At 46.8% G+C, this 20,966-nt stretch overlaps 1 protein-coding gene and 1 pseudogene across 1 annotated transcript; both read right to left on the bottom strand.

Moving 5' to 3' along the window:
- Window positions 1–1,305: 1,305 nt before the first annotated feature.
- On the bottom strand, window positions 1,306–9,583 carry LOC118261365 (zinc finger CCCH domain-containing protein 11A-like; annotated as a pseudogene).
- Window positions 9,584–14,246: 4,663 nt separating this feature from the next.
- Window positions 14,247–15,967, bottom strand: LOC118261360 (small nuclear ribonucleoprotein E-like). Its single transcript, XM_035572182.1, has 5 exons — window positions 15,914–15,967; window positions 15,692–15,718; window positions 15,164–15,226; window positions 14,883–14,961; window positions 14,247–14,260 (listed from the first exon to the last, which is right to left on the bottom strand). Exons 1-5 carry the CDS (start codon window positions 15,965–15,967, stop codon window positions 14,247–14,249), a joined length of 237 nt encoding a protein of 78 aa, XP_035428075.1.
- Window positions 15,968–20,966: the final 4,999 nt, after the last annotated feature.

Below are 20,966 nucleotides of genomic sequence, written 5' to 3' on the forward strand. Positions count from 1 at the left end.
TACCTACTTTATAGTCTTACACTAAAGTGGAGTCCGTTTTCCGCAAGTCACCAGCAGCAGTTTCTTCCGCAGAGGTTTTCCCAGAGCCGTTTCAAAGCTTCCCTCGCGGAGCTGGGGTGTCGCAGGGGGTCGTCAAAGCGCACACACACACACACACACACACTGGCGTTGTTGTCCAAACAGAAAGTATTTACAACAAATTCGAGAAGCGGTTTTCCTCTGCCAGCAGCAAATGCCTGAGGGCCCCTACAGCTTCACAAATCATAGCACAAAGAGCCTCAAGTTCCTCTAAAATTTCAGAAAAGAATTCAAAATAGATCTGCTAGGGGAAAACGATCACTGGTGGCAGGGTACACAATACACCCGAGTCTCAGCTATCCTCCGCAGGGTCAGTGCCCACGCCCAAGTGCGACGCTGATGGCACCCGAACATTTGCTGGAGCAGGCAGCAGAGCCAAAATTGCTCAGGGGAGCAATTTTAAAAACCAAGAGGCACTTAAACCAACCCTTAATTGACCCAGTTACTGCAGAAGAGTCTCGACTACTCGCCCTGGAGTCCTACTCTCACCAGCAAAAAGCACCAACCAAAGCTTGGGGGAACTTTGCTACAGCACAAGAGAAGGGAGTGGGGGTAGCGTAGCCGTATCACAGAGCTGCTGCTTTTCACCCCATTTTATCATCCCTGATCATTGAAAGTAAGGCTGGGTGGGCTGACCACCCCGCCCCCCACCACTCCTGGCAGCATGTTTGGTCCACAACGCTAGAATAATTATTCTGCTCCCTCCTGCCCCTACAGCTTCATCACCTGAAAAGATTACAGTCAAAACAATGGCATACACAAATAAAAGCCACGAGTTGACAGAGTCACTCCGGGATTTGGGTATCAACTGGCCGAGAAATCAGAACACCGAAGCTTCACAATGTGCCCAACATCGAGTTGTGCCAAGGGGGGAGGAAGGAAGAAGCTTTACGTTTAAGCCTTCAGAGCTCAGTCACTACGTCAATTCACAGCCACCACAGCGTGCCGATGCACATCTTTCTGTGCCAAAAGAAACAAGTGCTTTGTCCTCTTGATATCCAAGGTAGCCACCTATAGTTACAGAACGGATGCACAAGACCTTAACTCTGACCAGCAGGGAAACTTAGGACAACTGAGTGCAGCTCCTGCCAATTTCTACCAGTTCAAACTGTGCTTTAAGTCTCATTGCAAAGCCTCAGGTAGAAAAAGGATCACCTCGGGGTATCCAACAAGAAGAAGAGTTTTAATTTATTTATTTTTTTTAAATATACCCTAGGACTCTGCAGTTCAATCGTCAATCATCTTGGAAAGTTCAAGGAGGAGGTCATCCTCAGCCTTCCCTGGCTCCAAGTCGAGTTCGGCTTCCAGGATGCCGTCTGAGAGTTCCCAAAGGAGCATCTCAAAATCCTCGTCCGCAGATAAGGGCGCGTTGCCTGGGGAACTCAGCCGGCGTGTCCTTGCTTCTTCTAGCTGGAAGAAGCTGAAGTCGAGCTTGACAACTCCATCGGGCTCCACAGATTCTGCCTGGCTTCCAAGATGTGCTGCAGGTCTTGGGAGAGCAAGGAAGAGAACAAGCAGTATAGGCCATTTCTTAACGGGAAATCCCTTTTCTGCAAACCGGCTCTTAAAACCGTAGCCAACCCCTCCTGCACTTCAATCTTACACAGGGATTGTTCTTCAATTAACCCAGGCCTACATTTAGAGCCCAATATATTAGCAGGTACATTTCTCAGTTTGGGGCTTTGTCTGTGAAGCCAGAGCACCCGCAGTCTAGCAAAGATGGTTCAATTTTTGTAGCAAGAGCCACTTTGCCACCTTTATTAATTTTCCTGTAAAAATGTTAAGAAGTCTCCATCTGCAAATATCTGGTTACTAAGTTGGTCATTTTTCCCATGGCACACTCAGCAGAGTTTGCTCCCCAGTACAGGAAGCTGATCTGCATCCGTCACTTCCCTCTGCTCTCCCTGCAGTCTGTCACCTTGTAGGTTTGTTCAGGTGGCAGTTCTGGAGGACCAAAAGGCAGAGGACACTACTCATCATTTATCACCTCACAAGAAGTAGAAGAACTTCACCCCATCCTCATTTAGGTATTCAGACAGACCAAGAAGTCACTGGAAAGCTGTAGCGACTTGCAGCATTTAAAGAAAGTAAGTCTAATTAAGCATTCCTGCTAGCTGCTAGAAAGTGATTTCACGGGACTTATTCCTCTGATGGATTTGGGCTTTAATTATCTCAGAACCCTTGTTTTTTCCCCACATGTGACAGAACTTAGGTTTCACTGGGGATATACACCGATTAAGAAAAAGAACAAGTTGTGGTCATCACCTGTTTTGGGGATTTTCTTCAAGTCTGGTGGCTGGGACGTGCTCCAGCATGGCTGGAACAGCCTAGAAAGCAGCAAAACAGTATTTATGACCCATGGGTAAAAGATTCCTTAATAGCTTTTTCCTCCATGCTGCTTCTCCTCTGGCAGCGGAGCCTTAGCCAAAATACAAAACCAAGGTGCTCCTGAAGAAAGTTACTATTCACTTGGAGGTTACTAATGATCTTGTGTCTTTTAAGAACACAGCATTAATGGACAAAATCCTCCACACCAGAGAAATCACAGAATCACAGAGTACTAAGTAAATAGTGCCATTAATCTAATAAATATGGAAGGGTACTACAAGAAGTCTGTAGGCAGCTACTGGATTTCAAAGGAAACAGAAGGCCTGTAGAACATTGGAGTTTGCCATCTTTTCTCCTAGAGGAGGGTATAAACTTTACAAGGGATCCATTTCTGCATTAGCCCCTGTCCTTACCATAGCTGCTTTTTTGGCTGGAGGTCCCATGGTGTCAGCATCAAAGGCAGTCTGGGGTTTCACAGCTGCTCCAGCAGAGGGAAAACTCCCAGGTGCCTCACGTTTCAGTGCCCTCTTCTTGGGGGAAGCGACTTTCCCATCCCAAGGCTTCGCAACCATGTTAAAGTTGGCTAGAGTAAAAGGAAGAGAGAACTGATACAGTCTTGCTCTGGGTCCTTGTTTTCTTTGTCTGTTTATTTCCTCGTGTCCCATGAGACCGAGAGAAAGGCTACAATGTGCAATCCGTGCAGCCTTTAAGCCCTCCTTAGCTCCCATCACACAATCTCATTTTACAAAGTTGATATCATCTTAACAACGAGGCCTTTGATCCTCTGTCATTTTGGACAGAAACTGGCCCCCCACATTAAGACGTTGAGGCATGCTTTACAAACACATACACGTGTCAAGTTAAGCAACACATGCCAAAGAGGAAGGTGAACTTGAACTCAACACAGGGAGGACTCCATACCATAAAGCAGATGGCAGAAAAAAACAGAATACCAAAATTAGACTAAAAAGCCCTCAATGAGTTAATTTCCTAGCGGGAAATGCAGAACACCATCACGTAATTAATGAAAACAGACATGGTTGCATATTCTGGCCCTTCCTTGCCTTTGAACTTTGTAGCCTTCAACTCTTTATCCTCTGCATTGAAGGAAAAAGCGAGGCAGATCCTGAGCAAACGGAACTTGCTCAATATGGGAAGCACCTCACCGGGGCAGGTATTAAAGCATCTGATTACCTGTTAGCTTTGTGTTCCCTAAGCATTTCTGCCCTGCTGGGGCAGGTCCAGCTTGTGCTGGGGGAGCTGGCACATTTCCTCCACTCTGCTGCATCCGCAGAGCTTTCTCGCGCTTTAGTTCTTCCAAGGTTTTAACACGCACTTCTCCTTCTGCCTTGCCTTTACCTGCCGGCTCCTTCGACTGCACTTTGCTGGGCCCGCACAGAGTGAGCACACTCTGCTGCTTCTTGGGCTCACCCTGAATTTTTGCCCCTGCGCTGGGATCTTTGGTTTTACCATGCCATTCAGCCTGGGCTTTGGCTTGAGTTTCTCGGCTCTGAAGAGCTCTCTCACGACGGATTTCCTCCAGTGTTTTCACATGGATCTCTCCCTTTGGCTTAGCAGCCTTCCCTGTCATCATCAAGAAATGAGAAGCACCAACATTTCAAGAGAGTCCAACAATATTTCAAGTCTCCAAAATTTGTCACAGTACTAAGGAAAACTAATCCTGAGCGTTCCCAATAACGCATCTTAGGACAACAGCCTAACATTCTCCTCCTCTTCTGAGCCACTTGTTGTATTTTGAAGACCAGCCCTATCCAGACAGAGTTGCTACACAGAAATGCCAGTTTACTTTATTACTTTTTCAGACTGCATTTCCAATTCCTGCTCCTGGCAGTGGTTCTATTCTAATTGTACACGATGGTTCACAGAAGCAGCTTAAAACCTGGACAAGGCACAAGTGGAAAATAAACACACACCTAGAGCCACATTTCTGATAGCGGCTGTCAGAAGAGCTTCAGCACTCAAGCAAGAGGAATCAGGTCTTTGTTTTCATTTCAATTAATTTTTAGGGCTGTATGAAAACGGTCTAAGTTCACGGGAAGGAAGAAGGAGAAAGTATATTCAATAGCCAGTTGTTACCTTTCGCAGTACTAGTCTGTTGAAAAGGTAATCCTAGTCTCTCCTTCACAGACTTGGCAACTTGAACTGCAAAACAGAAAAAGAACAAATTAGGGAGGCTGCATAAACGTCAACTTTGTGTTCACATTTGAAAACAAGACAGGAAAGGTAACTTTGAATCCCAGTGATTAAGACCTCAGCCACCATGCAAAAAGAAACATCACAGGAAAAGGACAAACAGAAAGCCTGAATACAAAACCCGGGAATCAAATCCAGATGCCTGTTTAGGAGCTGTACCTCTCTTTGGTGCTTTGTCAGCATTTCGCGGAACCTCCACCTTCTTCCCCAGCCTTTCAGCAAGGCTGCGCTTCACTGGAAGGGCGCTTACATCAGCTTCAGACAGAGAAAAACAGGAATATTTTAAGAACATTTCTTTGCAGGAAGATTTGAGAACAGTCAACCACAAGCTTCTATTTTTCAAGCATATTTTCACAAAATTGCCCTTTCAGCTGCTAAATGTTTTTTTTTTGCCATTTCTGCAGTCAACGCAGATCTCCACTGCAATGCATTTTCCTCTCATACGTCAAAAAGACTCTTTAATGCAGTCCTATATAGAAGGCGGCACGTAAATAACAGCTCATAAAGAGTTCTTACCCACGGAGGCTTTCCGTTTTCCTTGTTTCTCAGCGAGATCTAGTCGAACCACAGGTTCCTCCCCTAAAACAAAAGTAAAATTTTTCTATTTCATAGAAACCAGTAGCCATTAGAAATATTATACTGTTAGCCCATGTCCAAAAAAACCCAGTAAGACACTGTTTTGACAGCTAAACCACACAAACTCATCTTTCAACTATGATTAACTTAGAAAAAGTATTAATAGTCTCAGTGTTTGCTTCAAATCCCAGCTGAGATAGTAGAGAATGAATCTGAGTCTGCTTGACAGCTATACTTTGTGCAGAACAAAGCTGCATAAGCAAGCAGAATATTATTAGGTACAAATGCTGAGAAATATTCCTTTCTAAGGTGAATGTCTATGAGTAAAAGTACTTCTTCACTTCTTTCCCGTTAAAAGGAATTTGCACAACTCTAAACAATAGCATTTATACACAGACTCCTATCACACTCCTGTCCACACCTGCCACTGTCAGCCTCTTTAAAGCTTCAGAAATTGCTTCTTACATAGCACTGTCTTCTAGGGCTCTTTCTTCTCGTTACTCTTCTGTTTTTCAGTTATCCCCCTCTTTGCATACTGACACATTTTTTTCTTTCTCCTGCTGCTGCACTTAACCTGAGCACCAAAGCTTTCCAGTACAACCAGGGACTTTCAGCATAAAAGCATGTTTTCAACAGAAGAAGGCAGCACCAGCAGGCTAACATGGGGGAATTGTCTTCATTCTTGCTTAACCTTCCAGTTTAGGAGTAATGAAATCAAAACAAAAGCATTAATTATTACCTTCCTCTGTAGACAGTGTCACAGTTCTCACCAGTGTCCGGACATTTTCCTTTTCCGGAGCAGGAAAAATCATAGAGTCGACGGGAGGAAGAGAAGATCTTGAAGGACCTTCTGTTCAGAGCAAGCAAAACAGAAGGAAGTTTACCAAACATAAAAAACTATCACGAAGAACAAAAAACTTTAATTATTCATTACTGTCAAACGTACAGTGACCAGAGCATGTAAATAAGAGAGGTGACTAATTTGCCTCTGGTTGCCCTTGGACTTCCCATCTAGAATACCAGCTGGCTGAGAATCAGGTTGCTCGATGCCCCCAGCTAAAAATGGAAGTCTATCCCTCAAGCAGCTCCCAGCCACCATCACCTGCCATTCCGAAGCCAATAAAATTTCACTTCTTTGGCAAATAGTTGTATTCACCAAAGCATAGCCAGCTACCCGGTATTACTGGAAGAATTTCTTTTTTTTTAAAAAAAGAACATCAACCGGGATGAAGGTGAACAGGGTAAGAAAGTAGGGAATATTAACTCACCACCGTGTCTCTTAGTTTTTTCCTTCATTTTCTGCCATTTGATTTCTTCAAGTGTTTTTATGCCAAAATTCAGACCGTCCTCTGAAAACAGAAAACAATTAATGAGACTAAGGCTTAGAGGCGCTCACTGAGGACCACAGATCCTCAGGCTTCTTAGTGCTCAGCAACTTTCAGAAGCATTTAGAATAAACCCTGTCAACACTCCTCACAAGTGGAAGAACCATAGAATGAATGGCATTTTGCCCCTCCTTTCACCCTTCAGGGTAAAAATTGTAGTTTTAATTTTAATCCGTTTACATGATATTAGATCCCTCTAGCGTTAGAGATGGCTTTCAACAGTGGTTGCAAGGCTGCACGTGCAGCCATTTCAACTCCATGCTGTGGCCCTGTTTTGTTCTCCAAAAGTAAAGAAAAGGCGTTCACCTTTCTGACCCAATGGGCACATGATGCTATTAGGTAGAAATGAGATCATGGAAATAACCGACTCCATTCAGCACCCCTACATTCTGTTGTGTTTTTACGCCACACTGCTTTCGAGTTAATTGTCAAGTTCTCCTTCCGATTTATCCTACTACAGGTGCCGGAATACCTTGTTTAGCAGTAGTAGCACTGGCTTTCCGAGTGGAAATCATCCGTAATCCATTTTGGCCTTCCTCAGCTGGTTGCTGGACGGGAGTTTTACTTTCTTCTCCTTCCTCACAAAGCTGGTCTGAAGGGGAAAAATCTATTCAGTTATGCATAGACCAGACTGTTCGTGATTACGTAGCTCATGCAATGACACTTCAGTCCATGGTTCATATGAAAAAGCTTTTTTTTTTTTTTTTTTTTAATACAGCTACACTGACCTGATGAACTCGTAAGTGGACTACCCTAGGACAAAACATCTGGGACTCTAGGTTCTCTCTGCAGCTTTAACTACTACACAACATATTACTCTTCAGAGAGACAGAAAAAAAAGGAGTTTCCTTCCTAGTTTCACATAGAGCTTTACACAACAGACCAGCTAAAGCCAAGAGTGGTTCTAAGCTTTCCTCCAACATTTCAGGTTCTGTCCACTGACTGCCAGACAAAGCCACCAGTGACCTGACCAGACTGCCTGCCCAATCGCTAGTCAGACCTCAGGTCATCTGTGATTTATACATTCATTTACAGCACAAATTCCTTCCAAGAACCAAAACATGCTCACCATCATCATCTTCATCATCATCTGCAGCATTGATTACAACTGGAGGGTGTGGAGGGCTTGGGACATTTTCAGAGTTTGCCACTTTCATCACCCCCCTTAGCTATGGAGAGGGATTGGACTGGACAGAAAGTTTCTTTTGCTGCAGTGACATCTGAGCCACTTTCTAATCATCGTCCGCGGACTCAGGCGGACTTGGCAGTGGAGCTAGAGGAAGAGGAGGAGCATCAGTAATATGGCAGTTTAAAACTTTGACCACAATGCACGAAGATGGTAGGTAAGGCAGATAACCCGCACAGACAATGAATTCAGCATCTCCTTTTGCCCATCCCATCACTGTTCACACCGTGAACAATGACTTCCCTTCAAACAACAACACATCTCCCTACCACCCAGCAGAAGATGAAACAACAGAAAGCAAACTACAAGGCAAATATCACACAAAGCAGAGAGAAGCTGAGCATGAAAGCAGAAAACAAATACCAGCAGGACACCAGCAGGACACTCGGTTTAGCTGACCACCTAGGACTGCACACCTTTTCCTGCACTCACAGATGAACGGTTACCTGATGTCTCCTACAGGATTGGCACCCACTAAGTAATACTCAAAATTAATTCTTCAGTACTTAAAGAAGAAGGACCTAAACTCACTCTTGCTTGGTGGTAAGAAGACTCCATCGATGTAACGTCCCTTTGTGTGATGAAAAGCACAGTTGGCTTTCTGACAGCCTACTGGCTGCTTCTCCCAGTAGCACGGAATCTCACTGCGCTTTTTCTGAAGACACAAAGAAAGACAAGCTCGTGATAACATGCACCTAAGGGTTGCAAAGAGATGCACAGTTCCAGATCATGACAGCGATAGGGCTGTCCCAATACAGTGCTGAAACATCATTCCAAAGGTCAGTTTGTCACTTAAGTAGAGTATTTCCGGGCATATTCACAAAGTTTGCATAAGCTGTAACCACTATGCACGTTTAGCTTTGTCATCATTCCGTTTGAGAAGACAGGCACTCTCAGACAGCAGTTTAGGGTGGGTTAAACTAATACACCTAGGCTTATACTAGGATTCTTCAGAGGGAAAAAGAACATCTTAAATTGCCTAGGTTAACTCTATCTAGAACTACTTCTTGGAGACTTCGTTCTTCTGCACCTTTAACTTGCCCCACTGCTTCCTACCCCAGGCAGCTACAACAGCATTATCTGAAGGACTGCGGGACACAAGAGACCTGATAGATCATTCTCAAGCCTGCTCTCAGGAGGCTAGTACAGCCTGTTTATTACCCCCCTGCTCCAGCAGGTTTTAGCAGGCTATTTAGCGGTTATTCTGCATCTGTTCAGAAAATACTGTCGGCATCTAATAAAAGAAAATCTTGCTACGACATACCTAAGGCATTGATTTTATTTCCCTCTCCTTCCTCCCACCCCCTCTCCTGGTAACAGAAACCAGTGTAATTTCAAAGCAAATGAACCTATCCTGCAAAATACAAGCAGCACACCTACGGCACTGAAAAATGCTTTTGTTGATTTATTTTGAGAACACATCTTTAGGCACTCACATCAATTTCCATGTGTCTGAATCGGCAGACATTCCTGAAACAACGACCCTCCTGCCACAGCGTGCAGACCGTCTCGTTCCCCAGAGCAGCTCCGCAGTGGCGGAAGGAACAGTTGTCTCCCTGTAACCAAAAGGAAACCAACAAGGAAAATATAGTACAGCCTCAAAAACCTCCATGCTACTGCCTCAGGTTGCTACCATTGAATTCAGAATCTAGCTGGTTATCAAGTTAACCAAAGACCAGTGGGCCTCCTCCTCCTACTCTACCCCTTCCTGAAAAAAATGGAAAAAAAAAAGAAAAGCAAAGCAAAAGAAACCCAGCCATACCTTGGAACAGGTAGAATAGAAATAGAAGTAGCAATCGTCTCCTTGTTTAGACATGCTGACAAGTTCTGATAACAAGCTCGGGTTCTCTCCACAGGGACTTCCTCTGCTCTTGGAGAGAGCTGTCTTCACCCTTGCTTGGGTTGAAAGTCTTCTACTGGCTTGTGATCAGTGAAATCTTCTTTTTAAAAGTAACCCTAAAGAAAGTACCAACAAGTGAAAAATCATGAGTAACAAGCATTTTTCCAGCTTTCTTCTGTTAACCAAATTAGTCTCTTGAGGAGAGCAATGCCTTGAAATCAGCTGTTACATGAACTAACACAATATTAAATTAAAGTTCTGTAAAGCTGCCAGGAGCTTTGTCAGCAAGCGTTCTCTTCCACGTCCTTAATAATATGACTTGGAGCACACCTGGAAGCCTGAAAATGGAGTCACTTCTTAAAAACCCACCTGATCATACATGCAAGGCAATGATCAACTATGGCTACAAATAACTTCTACAGAACGCAGTATGACGCATTAAATAGCATGTGCCAGTCACTGTGGGTCTTCGAGTTCACCCACCTGGACAACCTCAGCAAAGTTATCGATCTTCAAAGACTTCCAGTTAACTCCCCGGTAAGTTTTCTGTTTCCCAGGTTTCCCAGAGTTTCCCCGGTAAGATTTCTGTTTTCTCCTACCAAGCACCAGCTCAGTATGCAATGCTGTGTTAATAACGCCCAAGCATGTAGATGTTAAACTGTAACTGCTTTGAAACCTAGTTGTTGCTAAGAAAAGAGCTCAATACACCACCTTCACAGGGCAAAAAGTCACATGAAAGAGCAGAAAAACCCAGAAGTGCTTCCTGAACTTCACGTTCCCAACAGCACCATCGCCTGCCACTCACCATTGGCCTGCCCTCACTAAAACACTTTTTTATTTTATTTTATTTTATTTTTTTCACAAACGATACAAAGAGTGTGCCAGGTATGCTGTAATGCCAGTGTGCCAGGTCAATAGAGGATATCCAAACAACAGAGGCGTTTGTCCTACTTTCCGGCACGAAAACACTTTTACAGCATTCTTTTCACGAAGAAAGCCCTCTCTGTCTTCTCCAATGCTCCAGGACCTGCTGCAGCTGCAGCGGCTGCGCTGGTACAACCCGCATCTTTGACAAATCTTTTCAACAGTTCTGCTTTACCTCGGCACAGTTGAGGTCACTCCTCTTCCTCTTCCAGCTGAGCAAGCAGCTTGCGGGCTCTGCCACACGCTCGGTGCAGAAGCCAAAGCTGGGAACACAGCAGTCAAACTCTCACTGCTAACGAAGCCACCGGGGCAGAGGGCTGACACAGACCCGCCAGAGGCGAACCGTACCCGCTCTCCCTCCCGCCTGCGAGGCTCGCCACAGCAGCCCCGACCCGAAGCGCTCACAGTGCTTTGCTTGGTGATGTCACCCATGAGTCAGAGTCCCCACATGAGCATCTGCCTTGCCACTCTTTAGTGTTGGTGTTGCTTTTTGTTTTCTGTTTCTTTTGGTTTTTTTTGAAACATATGCAGGTTATGGCAAACCTTCAGGTAAACCACAGATCAATAGGGAAGAAGTCCCACACGAGGGAAGGCCGTGCTTTTCTTCCAGGCAATGGCGCATGCTTTAACATGCTGCATTCGACAAAGAAGCTCTCTCCATTTTGCGCAGTGGCAACAGGCACGACTGCAACACACGCACGTGTAGGCAGCACCTGCAGGTCCCAAACCCTTAACCAATTTTTAGATGGCACCAATTTGTTCTGTAGTGGCTTTCCCTTAATCCATAACCCCTTTTTTCCTTTATTTATATCGGGTGGCTCTCCTCCATTGCTCTCTCTGTCATTTTCCTCCCCAGTGTCTGAGCAGGCACTGGGAATCGTTTCCAGAGGAAGGGTACTGCTGAAGCTACAACATTTACTCTCGGGGAAAGAAAAGAGAGTATGTGAAAAAAGAATACATACTTCCTTTCTTTTTCCTTTTTTTTGTTTTTTAAAAAAAAATCTCTGAAATCAACGCTGCGGCATGGCAGCAAATAACTCTGGGAAGTAATGATGATTCCTCATCCTCACTGTAACGTTGTAGTTAATCTCAGGAAGAACCAATTTCCCCAGGCAGTGGCCATTGGAGATGGGAAGGGGCAGTAAGAGGAAGTTTTCCTTAGACTAGCTCTTCCCCCAGAACACCTCGCCATCCAGCAACAAATTCAATTCACCTGCTCCGCCTGATCAGTCAAACGCGCGTCCGACTCCAGCACACGCCACAGCGGTGGTCCTGACGTGGTTTGAGAATCACCTATCCGCAGAATATCTCGGCTCTGTACACTCAAATAACGCCGTAGTTTCGAAATAAGGCCCAGAGCTCACACTCCGAGTGCAGCCTAACAGCACCAGAGGGCCGGTAGGCTAAACATTCCCATCCTGGCAACAGTACTGACCCGGGCAACAGTAAGCATCCCTTCTGCACTTTCATCGTGAACATCAGCATAAGGAAACAGAGACCTCCTCGAGCCAAGTTTTAAGAAACAAACACCAAGGTCACCCAAGCGGCTGGTTTTCAGCAAACTAAAGGAGAAATTAAGGTGACAACCGCTGCATCCAGACTTAGTCAGATCCGGAAGGCAGTTCCTTTGGGAAACGGAGGAGCAGCGCGCCAGACGACGCCTACCTTACAGCGCACCCCTCAGAGGCACTGCTACGAAAGGAAGGCAGAAGGTTGGAACTCAAAAGAACTCGCAAGGCGCCCGTTAAGGGGGGAGCTTTAATTTCCTCAGCAGAACCTCCCCCCTGAAGGCAGCCCAGGGACTCTTTGCTTCCCTAGGGAGACGGCAGGGACGGGGCACGGCGGTGGGACGGAGGGACAGAGGGCCAGACGGACGGCCAGACGGCCGGATGGATGGACAGACGGACGGCCAGACGGCCCAAAAGGCCTGAGCAAGGGCTGAGGAGCGGCAGGGAAGGGCACGGCGAGGGGAAGGGCGGCCCTGGGCCTGACAGGGGACCTTGGGCCTAACCCCGGGCAGCAGCTCCCCGTCTCACAGGGCCCAGGGGGGGCTGCCTGTAACAGGAGATGCGGGCAGGTAAATTTTACAAGCACTGCATCACAACTACCCTGCAACACCTCAACTACTGACTGGGACAGCCTCCTTCCTCACCTCCTGAAAGCTCCAGCTGGCAAACCAAGGACAAAATGAAAGGCAGATGTGGAGGACCTCGTAAGATACTATTTCGTTCCCTATGTGCCCACTGCTGGTGACACGGAATGCCTCCTGTTCCCAAACGACATCGGCACGTTACATCTTTACTACATGCTGAAAGGAACTCACCAACTTGAACACAACTTAGAATTACCGATCCCGGCAGCACGCTGTACGGCTGAAGCTGCTTTAGCCAATCAAGTGTGTCATGCTGCCCCTCAAAGCTTTCTTCCTGGGAACGGCTGCTGGGACACTCCTGACGTATTACTTCTCGGAATGGCACAACTGCGCCGGGAAGGCCCCACAGCAAGACTCGTAGTTCTGTCCTTCCCTTTCAGGAAAGGATCTCCCACCGTGAATTGATTACTTTTCATGATGATGAGACACAAACTGAAGTTTTGAAAAACTGAATGCTGATTAACAGATTTCTAGCACAGCCTGTGCATCAAAATTCATTTCTCTCCATTCAGGGAATCTTAGTTTCTGAGTTACAGCTACAGTCAACATTTTTTTCCTTTTTTTTTTTTCTTTCTTTGTTTGTTTTTTGTGATCAGAAAAACGAGGGGACTGGTTGTCCCAAGTCAGCCAGGGAACTTATCTTTGGTCGATGCACCAAGCAACTCAGCTCTCTTGGGGAAACTTAAATAGAACAGACAGATCTCCAAACGGATACAAAAAATAAATCCAATGATAAAAAACCCAACCGACACATCTGACACCCCAGCTTATTGAACAGCACAAGGGTTTAATCTACAGGCTCTGTCCAAAGCAGCAAGAAGTGACAGATTTCATCCAAACCAGCTGCCCGCTCTCACTCTCTGATCTGGAGGTGTTATTTGACAAGCATGCCTATCAGTAACACTTGTAAACGCTGGGTTACTGCACCACAGCCCCAAATCCCTCACGGGCCCACTAAGATACTTGTACTGATTGATCCACAATAAACACTCCCAAAAAGATTCTCAACAAGTTAAACCCTGTTTAGAAAGAATCTGAGGAACCTGTCACTGCAGCAACAAAGGGCTGCAATTGGATGCAAAATCTCCAACACCCTCCTTAGCACCCTGCTAGCTCAAGGACTATGTGGGGCTTCCGTGCCCTGAACGATTCGGCCTGGCCACATAATGCAGATGTAATGTTCAAGAAAGCACATATCGTTATCGAAACCTATCAGATCCACAGCAAAAAGAAAAGCCCACGCTTCTATATTTCCCCTCCTTCTCCATTCACGGAAGGAAGAGACTGAAAACAAGCAGATTTGTCTTTTACATTTACCGTTAATGTGAAAAATGTGTATTTGTGAAATACATCACGTATTGTTTCAAGCTACAAAAAACTCGCTCCCACAAAGGAAGGACTTTTGACCTCAGCATGCAGCCCCAGTTACAAATAACTTCCTATCTAGCAGCGGGCCGCGTTCCCCTGGCACTCAGTCACTCCGCAGCACGGCAGCCACCTTTGTGCTAAGGATGGCAAATTCTACTCAGAAACGCTCTGTAGAAGAGTGATGTTGTCCCCTTTTCACATGGTCCGGCCTGCAGCACAGAGAAGGGAAAGAGGGGATTAGAGAGAGCCCAGAATCTGAGAATAATCTTGTGCTTTCAGAAAGTATTTCGTGTGGTTGAGCAGGGTTTTGCCCATCACGCAGAGTCCTGTTCCTGCCAGCTGCCCCACACTCACAAGTCCCACTCCAGCCACCGTCCCCGTTCCAGCAGCACGCTGTCCCTGCTGAAAACCCCAGCACTGGGCACACATCGTTGCTTCTGTCCACCAGCAGGTGGTAAAGAAACACTGCCGCTACCGCGGCTCCCTGCTTTGACTCAGAGATCACAGCAAGCGTGACAATCGCCCAGGGCCACCGGCTTTAGATGCAGCTGAAAGGAGCTGTGACCAGACTCCTCCAGCCAGTGCAGGCCGCCTGGTATTACACGTGTCAAAGACCAGAACTGGTCTCAGGCAGGGACACATTCTCCTTCATTCAGCAAAATCACCAGCTCAAAAATCATCAGGGACAGAGATGTAGCCAGTAGTTGCTCACTGAACTTCAACATCAAGGCTCGTCACACCTTTGGTACCTCTCAGTGCTGCTACCTAGAAGGCTCACCCGCGCAGGTTTCAGACCGCGCGTCACTCGGGTTGCACAGACACACGACACACCCAGCTGTTTCCTTGATTTTATCTTGGAGTGAATCTCCTCTGCGTCGGCCAGCACCAAATTCATGTACTCGTCAAAGCCCTAGAAATCAGCAACGATGCCAATTACTTCAGCAACAACACAAACCATCATCAGCTTTGCTGACCCAGGCTGGACAATGAAGACTAATTGTTAGAGAAGTACGATTTTTTTTTCCCTTCTGCTAGTTTTTCTTGACAAGAAAAAATAGGATTGTGAAGGAGGGAAAACAAACTAACGACGTAACGCGGGGTCCTGCTGATACGATGATGCAGCCTTCTATCCGCATGTTCACTTGCTCGTAAAGCCACACCTGGATCCTCGACCTCTGCAGAAGGAAGGAGGAGAGTAAATTGGAACACAAACACCGCGAGCAGTTTTGTTCTCTCTCGCGTGTTCAGAAATACCCGCTAACCACAGCCGCTAGAGCTCCCAAACACTCCAAGGAGCAACTCTCAGGGGCAGTTTCAATTAACACTCTGACATTTTAGAGCGTTATATGATTGGGTGAATACTACACGTTTGCTGAAGAAGACGTCTCCACTCACCAGGGAACACTCCTGCACGCCCGGCTGCACGATCCCACTCCCGTTAACACGAGGGGGAAACGCCGGGCTGCGCAGCAGCTCCTTGGACCCACCCGCACGCCGCACAGCTCTCCGTTCCCCACAAACCTGCCCCGAGCAACGGGTGGGAGCCGAAAACTCAGCAAGGGGGATCCCCGGACCCTCCCCGCTCCCCCCACCCCCCCCAAATCCCCATCCTCTCCCCGTCCTCTCCCCGCGCTACTCACCTTCTGCAGGTAGCGGAAGATGAGGTTCTGGGGCGCTGCGGTAAGGGCTCAGCACGGGGACAAGAGCTCCAGGCCCGGGACAAGGCCTCAGGACAAGGCCTCAAACCCTGGAACGAGGCCCCAGGGCCCCGGGACAAGGCCTCAAGGCCCGGGCCGAGACCCCTGAGGCCCGGGCCGCCCCCCACCCGCTCCCCCGTCACCCCCCGGCCGCAGGAAGGCTACGATGGGCTGCACCATCACCTTCTGCACCTTCTGGCCCTGCCCGCGGGACGCCATGGCTGCGCAAGGGACGCTGGGATGCTGGAGGACCGCGGGGGGGCGCTCTAGCAGGCCGGGAGGACCGCGTCTCTATGGTCGCAGGCAGGTGTCCCTGCGCCAGCTTTATTGGCGAGCAGCGAGGCTGGGGGGGGCGGGCGGAGGGGGGCAAGACAACCTTAAATAAAATACAAACATAAAAAGTGTTATAAATGACTGAGTCCCAAAGAGGATTACAATCAAGGGTTACAATTGATTGAACGAACAGAGGCAAGCAAACAGCGCTGGGTGCACCGGGAGTCTCTGCTCCACCAGGACGCACACCCGTTACGTAAGGCGGCTGGTTTTTATGCTCCCAGGCTAATACATATTCATTACTACTTCTAGAAGAGGCAGGGTTATTATAATTGGTTTCCGGAATCCGAAACCCTCCCAGGGGCGCCTGCGTATCAGTCTCTGGTGGTCTCTTGGGGGTTGCTCGGGCTGAAGGCTGGTTGTCTTCCTCCCAGGCTTTTGTCCTTCAGTTGTCCTTCAGCTCCCCCTTCCTCCCTAGTTGGTAGCCTCTGGGCCGGATTTCAGAAACTCTAGCAACATCCCGTGCAGTAGTCAGCAGTTTTCCCTAAAAACCCCTTTGTTCTCTTATCACCTAGGTCGATGGCAGAACAGTGCTCGGTTTGAACACGGAGAGGGAAAGCGAGGGGAAGGTGGCCGAAGCCGGCCGCAGTCTCTGAGCTCTCGTCCTCCTGAATTGTTTTCTCTCAAAGCCATTTCTGTCTGTGTGCGGGCACCCGGAGCCGGCAGAAGTCCCCGTGAAGTCCTTCGGCAGGACGGAGGGCTGCGTGGGCTCCAGTGAGAGAGGGAGTTAGGAGAATCTTATCAAGTAGAGAGAGAGCGCTGATGGCATTAAACTAGGGTGCTACTTAGTGTCTTTGCTAACTATGGCGCATTGTGCAAATTAACTAAAGCAAGAAGCCTGGGGCCCCTTACCAAGGTCAGTCTCCTACTAAGAGAGTGAGCCTGTCTTAAGAAACTGGTAGAAACTGGTCCTGCAGATGGACAAGAGCCAAGGAGCAATCCTACTTTACAGTCTTACTGACTGTGGAGTCCGTTTTCCGCAAGTCAGTTTGGCGAGCCAGGCAGGAGACGCTCTGCTCGGCTGCGGGATCGACTGTGGAGCGGATGCCCCTAGGTGCACCCCAAGTATTTTCCTCGGAGGATCCTCCACTCTCAGCCGCTCACCGCGGGAGCAGACAAGGACCTCCTGAAGCTGCGGACAAACGGTATGTTTTACAGTACAGGAAGGGCCTGTAAGTCGTACGCGTGGCCGGGGCAGCTGGTAAATCGCGCAGAGACATCTGGCGTGCGGCATAGTCCCCATGTGGGGGGAGGGTACCCTACAGGCTGTCCGATAGAGCGGTCACAGGAGATTTGGTGACCGATGGAGTGGTCAAGGGGTATTTGCTGACCGATAGAATCAAGGGGGATTTGCTGACTGATAGAGCAGCCGCTAGCGATCTTGGGAGTAGATCGAGCAAATGCAAGGTTACCGCTGCATCCCAGTTTTGGGAGCCAGGACGGACCTGCTAATGACTGTATATGAAGCAGGAGACGGGTAAGCGGGCCTCTCAAAACGGTGACAAGGTTATCTGGGTAATATTTGCAGCTGCTGGAGGGATAATAATTGGAGTGTTGATAATTGTATGTCTTATTTGTGGATGTCTGGGTATCTCATGTTGAAAGCATTTGTGTATGTGTTTGAGACAAAGTATTGTTGTGAAGTGAATTACTCCACAAGGAACAAGGCCGGAGGCGATCCAAACAAGTTTGGTTATTGTTTTAAGTGATATATTCTTGTGGTATGAGCGAGAAGTGCAAGGGGCCTCTCTGTGTGATTGCGGGATTGTGCTGTGTGAGTGAGACGCAGCATTGCTGCGAAGCGAGTGTGGAGTTCCGATCCGCGGTTCTGTATTCTCCACGAGGGGAGCGGCCGGAGACGAACGAAGTGCAGGACAGACCGAAAAGAAGTGCTGTTTTATCCAAGTGTTGATTGGTGGTGCCCAATATACGGGCCCGGCGGTGCATCTCGTAATCCTATTTCGTTCTTAAATGTTTTGAGTCTGACAAGGAGGAAGGTGGGAGCATTATCTAAGTAACAGTTTAAAAGTTTTGGTATATTCGCGGTGGTGTTTGGTCAGTTTCTCAAGTGTGGGGGGAGGGGGGCTGACTGATTATCAAAGCGGTAGAATGGAGAGTCACTTCTTTGGTGGTTCGGGCCTGAGCCCTGGGAATTTGGTAAGAAGGGGGAGAGCGAATTTATTTAGGCCTCAACACCTTCTAAACCCCCATCTTGACGGATACACAGGAGTGACTCCTCATTTTGTGTGGGCTTACTAACAAAGTGCATGAGAAAAATTAGCATCTGGCTTGAAATTCGGTCTTGTTGAAATGTAACTTTTGTGGAAAAGGTGTTATTGTTTGTCTAGAAGACGGAAGGCTGAGGGCTTCAGGTGTTTTTCCGAAGTCCTGCGGATTTATGATTGGAACGGGGCTCATTAATAATCTGAAATAGTAAAGTTTGTATGTGGAAAGAAGAGTTTAATCCCAGAGAACTGGGACATTTGAGAAGAAGATTAGGAAAAGATAGTAAAAACCTGCAATAAAAAGGTTTGTGTGGAAATTGAAACGAGGGACAGTAACTAATATAAATAAATAAAAGGGAATGGGAAATCAAGGAAATGGGTAATACCCAAAAGAAAGACGTCCAAACGAAAGCTTCCTTGGCTGCATATTGGCACATTGGAAGGATATTGTTAGAAATGGGGGCACAGAAAGCAAGAGGACTTCCACTAAGCATTGCAATCAATGGTGGCCACTATATAAACTAAATGGCCGCTTTATGGATCAATCGACTATAACAGTGTCTTGCAATTAATGTTGTTTTTGAGGAGAGAAGGAAAATAGGATGAAATGTTGTATACTGGTACTTTGTTTCAGCATCGTGGAGGGAAAAGGTATGGAATTAAGCTGGCCCCTGACTGAGCCTTTGGTGTTGGCATTAGAAAAGTACAGGCTGGAGAAAGATAAAGGAAGTGTTGAAAGGGTTGTTGAAGGTGTTAAAGGTTGTGTGGCATGTAGTATTTAACAGAGCTGTTTGAAGCTGAATGAGCAGGGAAAGAGGATGTAGGAATGCTATAGGAATGCTAATAGTTCCGCCTCAACCTGAGGCTGAGATCTCTAAATCACAGGTGTGAGCCTTCTGGGCAGAGGGACCATGATGGGTCCGAGAGAGTTGTCGTGGAAACAGAAAAGCAGCTAACTCTTAAAACAACCTGAGTTCATGTGTGAGCTCAGATTGCCAATGGGACCGCTCAGGGAACTGTCAACGATTGCATTCCCCTAACCGACCCCCCCACTGAGACCCTAATCACCCCGGAAATACCAAAATCTGGTTAAACTGGGAATTGAGAATGTGTCCCAACAAGGTCCAAAAGAAACCCCTATGGAATTTTTGAATCTTTGGACCAACTTTGAAATGCAGTGAAGAGAAAAAAACTAAAACAAACAGACAAAAATTTGGACCTGGCTTCAGAAAACAAACAGAGGCAATTGGCTAGCCTCTTTCTAGGGCAATCGGCCCCTGATATCAGAAAGAATTTGTCTTAGGCTGCAGGACAAACTTACAACAGTCAGGAATGACGGGGACCTGGGGCATCTACCCTAGCAGGTCCACCAGTTGAAATAAAGCTAGGAAACGAAGACAGAGGCTTGAATTTTTGTTGGTTACGGGAGCTTCTTTCTCTGTGTTAATTAGTCTGTAAATGTAATAGGAGCAACTGGCCAACGGGAAAAGGTGTTTTTTTTTTTTTTTTTCAATGCTTGAAATTTAAATTGGGAAAAATGATTGGAATTACAAACTGAGAAAAACAGTCAAGTTTGGTTCATGGTACTAGATTTAAAGGGTGCCTTTTTCTGCCTGCCCGTGGCAACTGAAAGCCAGAAACTCTTTGCCTTTGAATGGGAAAAATCCTCATAGAGGACGGAAAACTCAGCTTACTTGGACAGTGTTACCACAGGGGTTCAAGAATAGCCCCACCATATTCGGGAAACAACTAGCCTGTGATCTTGAAGCTTGAAAGTCCCCTTCGGGAAAAGGGGACACTGTTGCAATACGAAGAAGAAAAGGAATGTGTATAATGGACTATTAGTTTACTAATTTTTTTTGGCACTAATACTGTGAACCCAGCCTCTTTCCTTAGTAACAGAGTTTCCAGATTACCCATTCATGATTGCATCAAGACCGTGGGCACCGTATACTCCAGCTGACCAGACCTAAAGGATCACAGAATCACAGAATCGTCTAGGTTGGAAGAGACCTCCAAGATCATCTAGTCCAACCTCTGATACACCCCTAGAAGATGCGGAGGATTGGTATAGAGATGGCAGCAGCTTCGTCCGCCAGGGACTTCGCCTCACAGGATATGCGGTAACAAACATCAGCCCAAAAGGTGGATATCATCGCCTTGATAAGAGCTTTTGAGCTGGCAAACATTTGGACAGATTTGAAATATGCCTTTGGTGTGGTGCATGCACACAGGGCAATTTGGAAGGAGAGAGAGGACTTTTATCTTCCTCAATTAAACATGCAGAAGAGGTACTGAAATTACTCCAAGCAGTATACCTGCCTACTAAAGTTGACATTAAAGGACATCAACTAGGGGCTACTGATATTGAAGAGGGAAATAGATTGGCTCATGCAGGAGCCAAAGGGGTGGCAGAACGGGCACCTGAGAGTCAAATTTTGGCACCCGTACCAAGAACAGAAAATCAGGCATTAACAAAAGCTTTAGAAAATGAAGTAGAATATTCTAAGATGTAAATGGAAAATGTTACCTGCAGGTTTAACGTAAATAAATGATGGGAGAATTGTGATACCATATTAAATTGAATGGTAATTGTAGAACATACTAAAGCATGCTGGGGAGCTGAAGTAGTATAAGAGTTTTTAAATAGAAAATGGATA

The sequence above is a fragment of the Cygnus atratus genome, unplaced genomic scaffold (assembly GCF_013377495.2).
Source record: "Cygnus atratus isolate AKBS03 ecotype Queensland, Australia unplaced genomic scaffold, CAtr_DNAZoo_HiC_assembly HiC_scaffold_72, whole genome shotgun sequence".
Lineage (NCBI taxonomy): Eukaryota > Metazoa > Chordata > Aves > Anseriformes > Anatidae > Cygnus > Cygnus atratus.

Bases quoted from the DNA above. Each gene is read 5' to 3' on its own strand.
- LOC118261360 (XM_035572182.1), bottom strand. From the start codon at position 15,967: ATGGCGTCCCGCGGGCAGGGCCAGAAGGTGCAGAAGGTGATGGTGCAG. The intron at 15,719-15,913 runs GTAGCCTTCCTG...GCAGCGCCCCAG, and splicing joins AGGTGATGGTGCAGCCCATC to AACCTCATCTTCCGCTACCT. The intron at 15,227-15,691 runs GTGAGTAGCGCG...TTCCTTCTGCAG, and splicing joins TCTTCCGCTACCTGCAGAAG to AGGTCGAGGATCCAGGTGTG.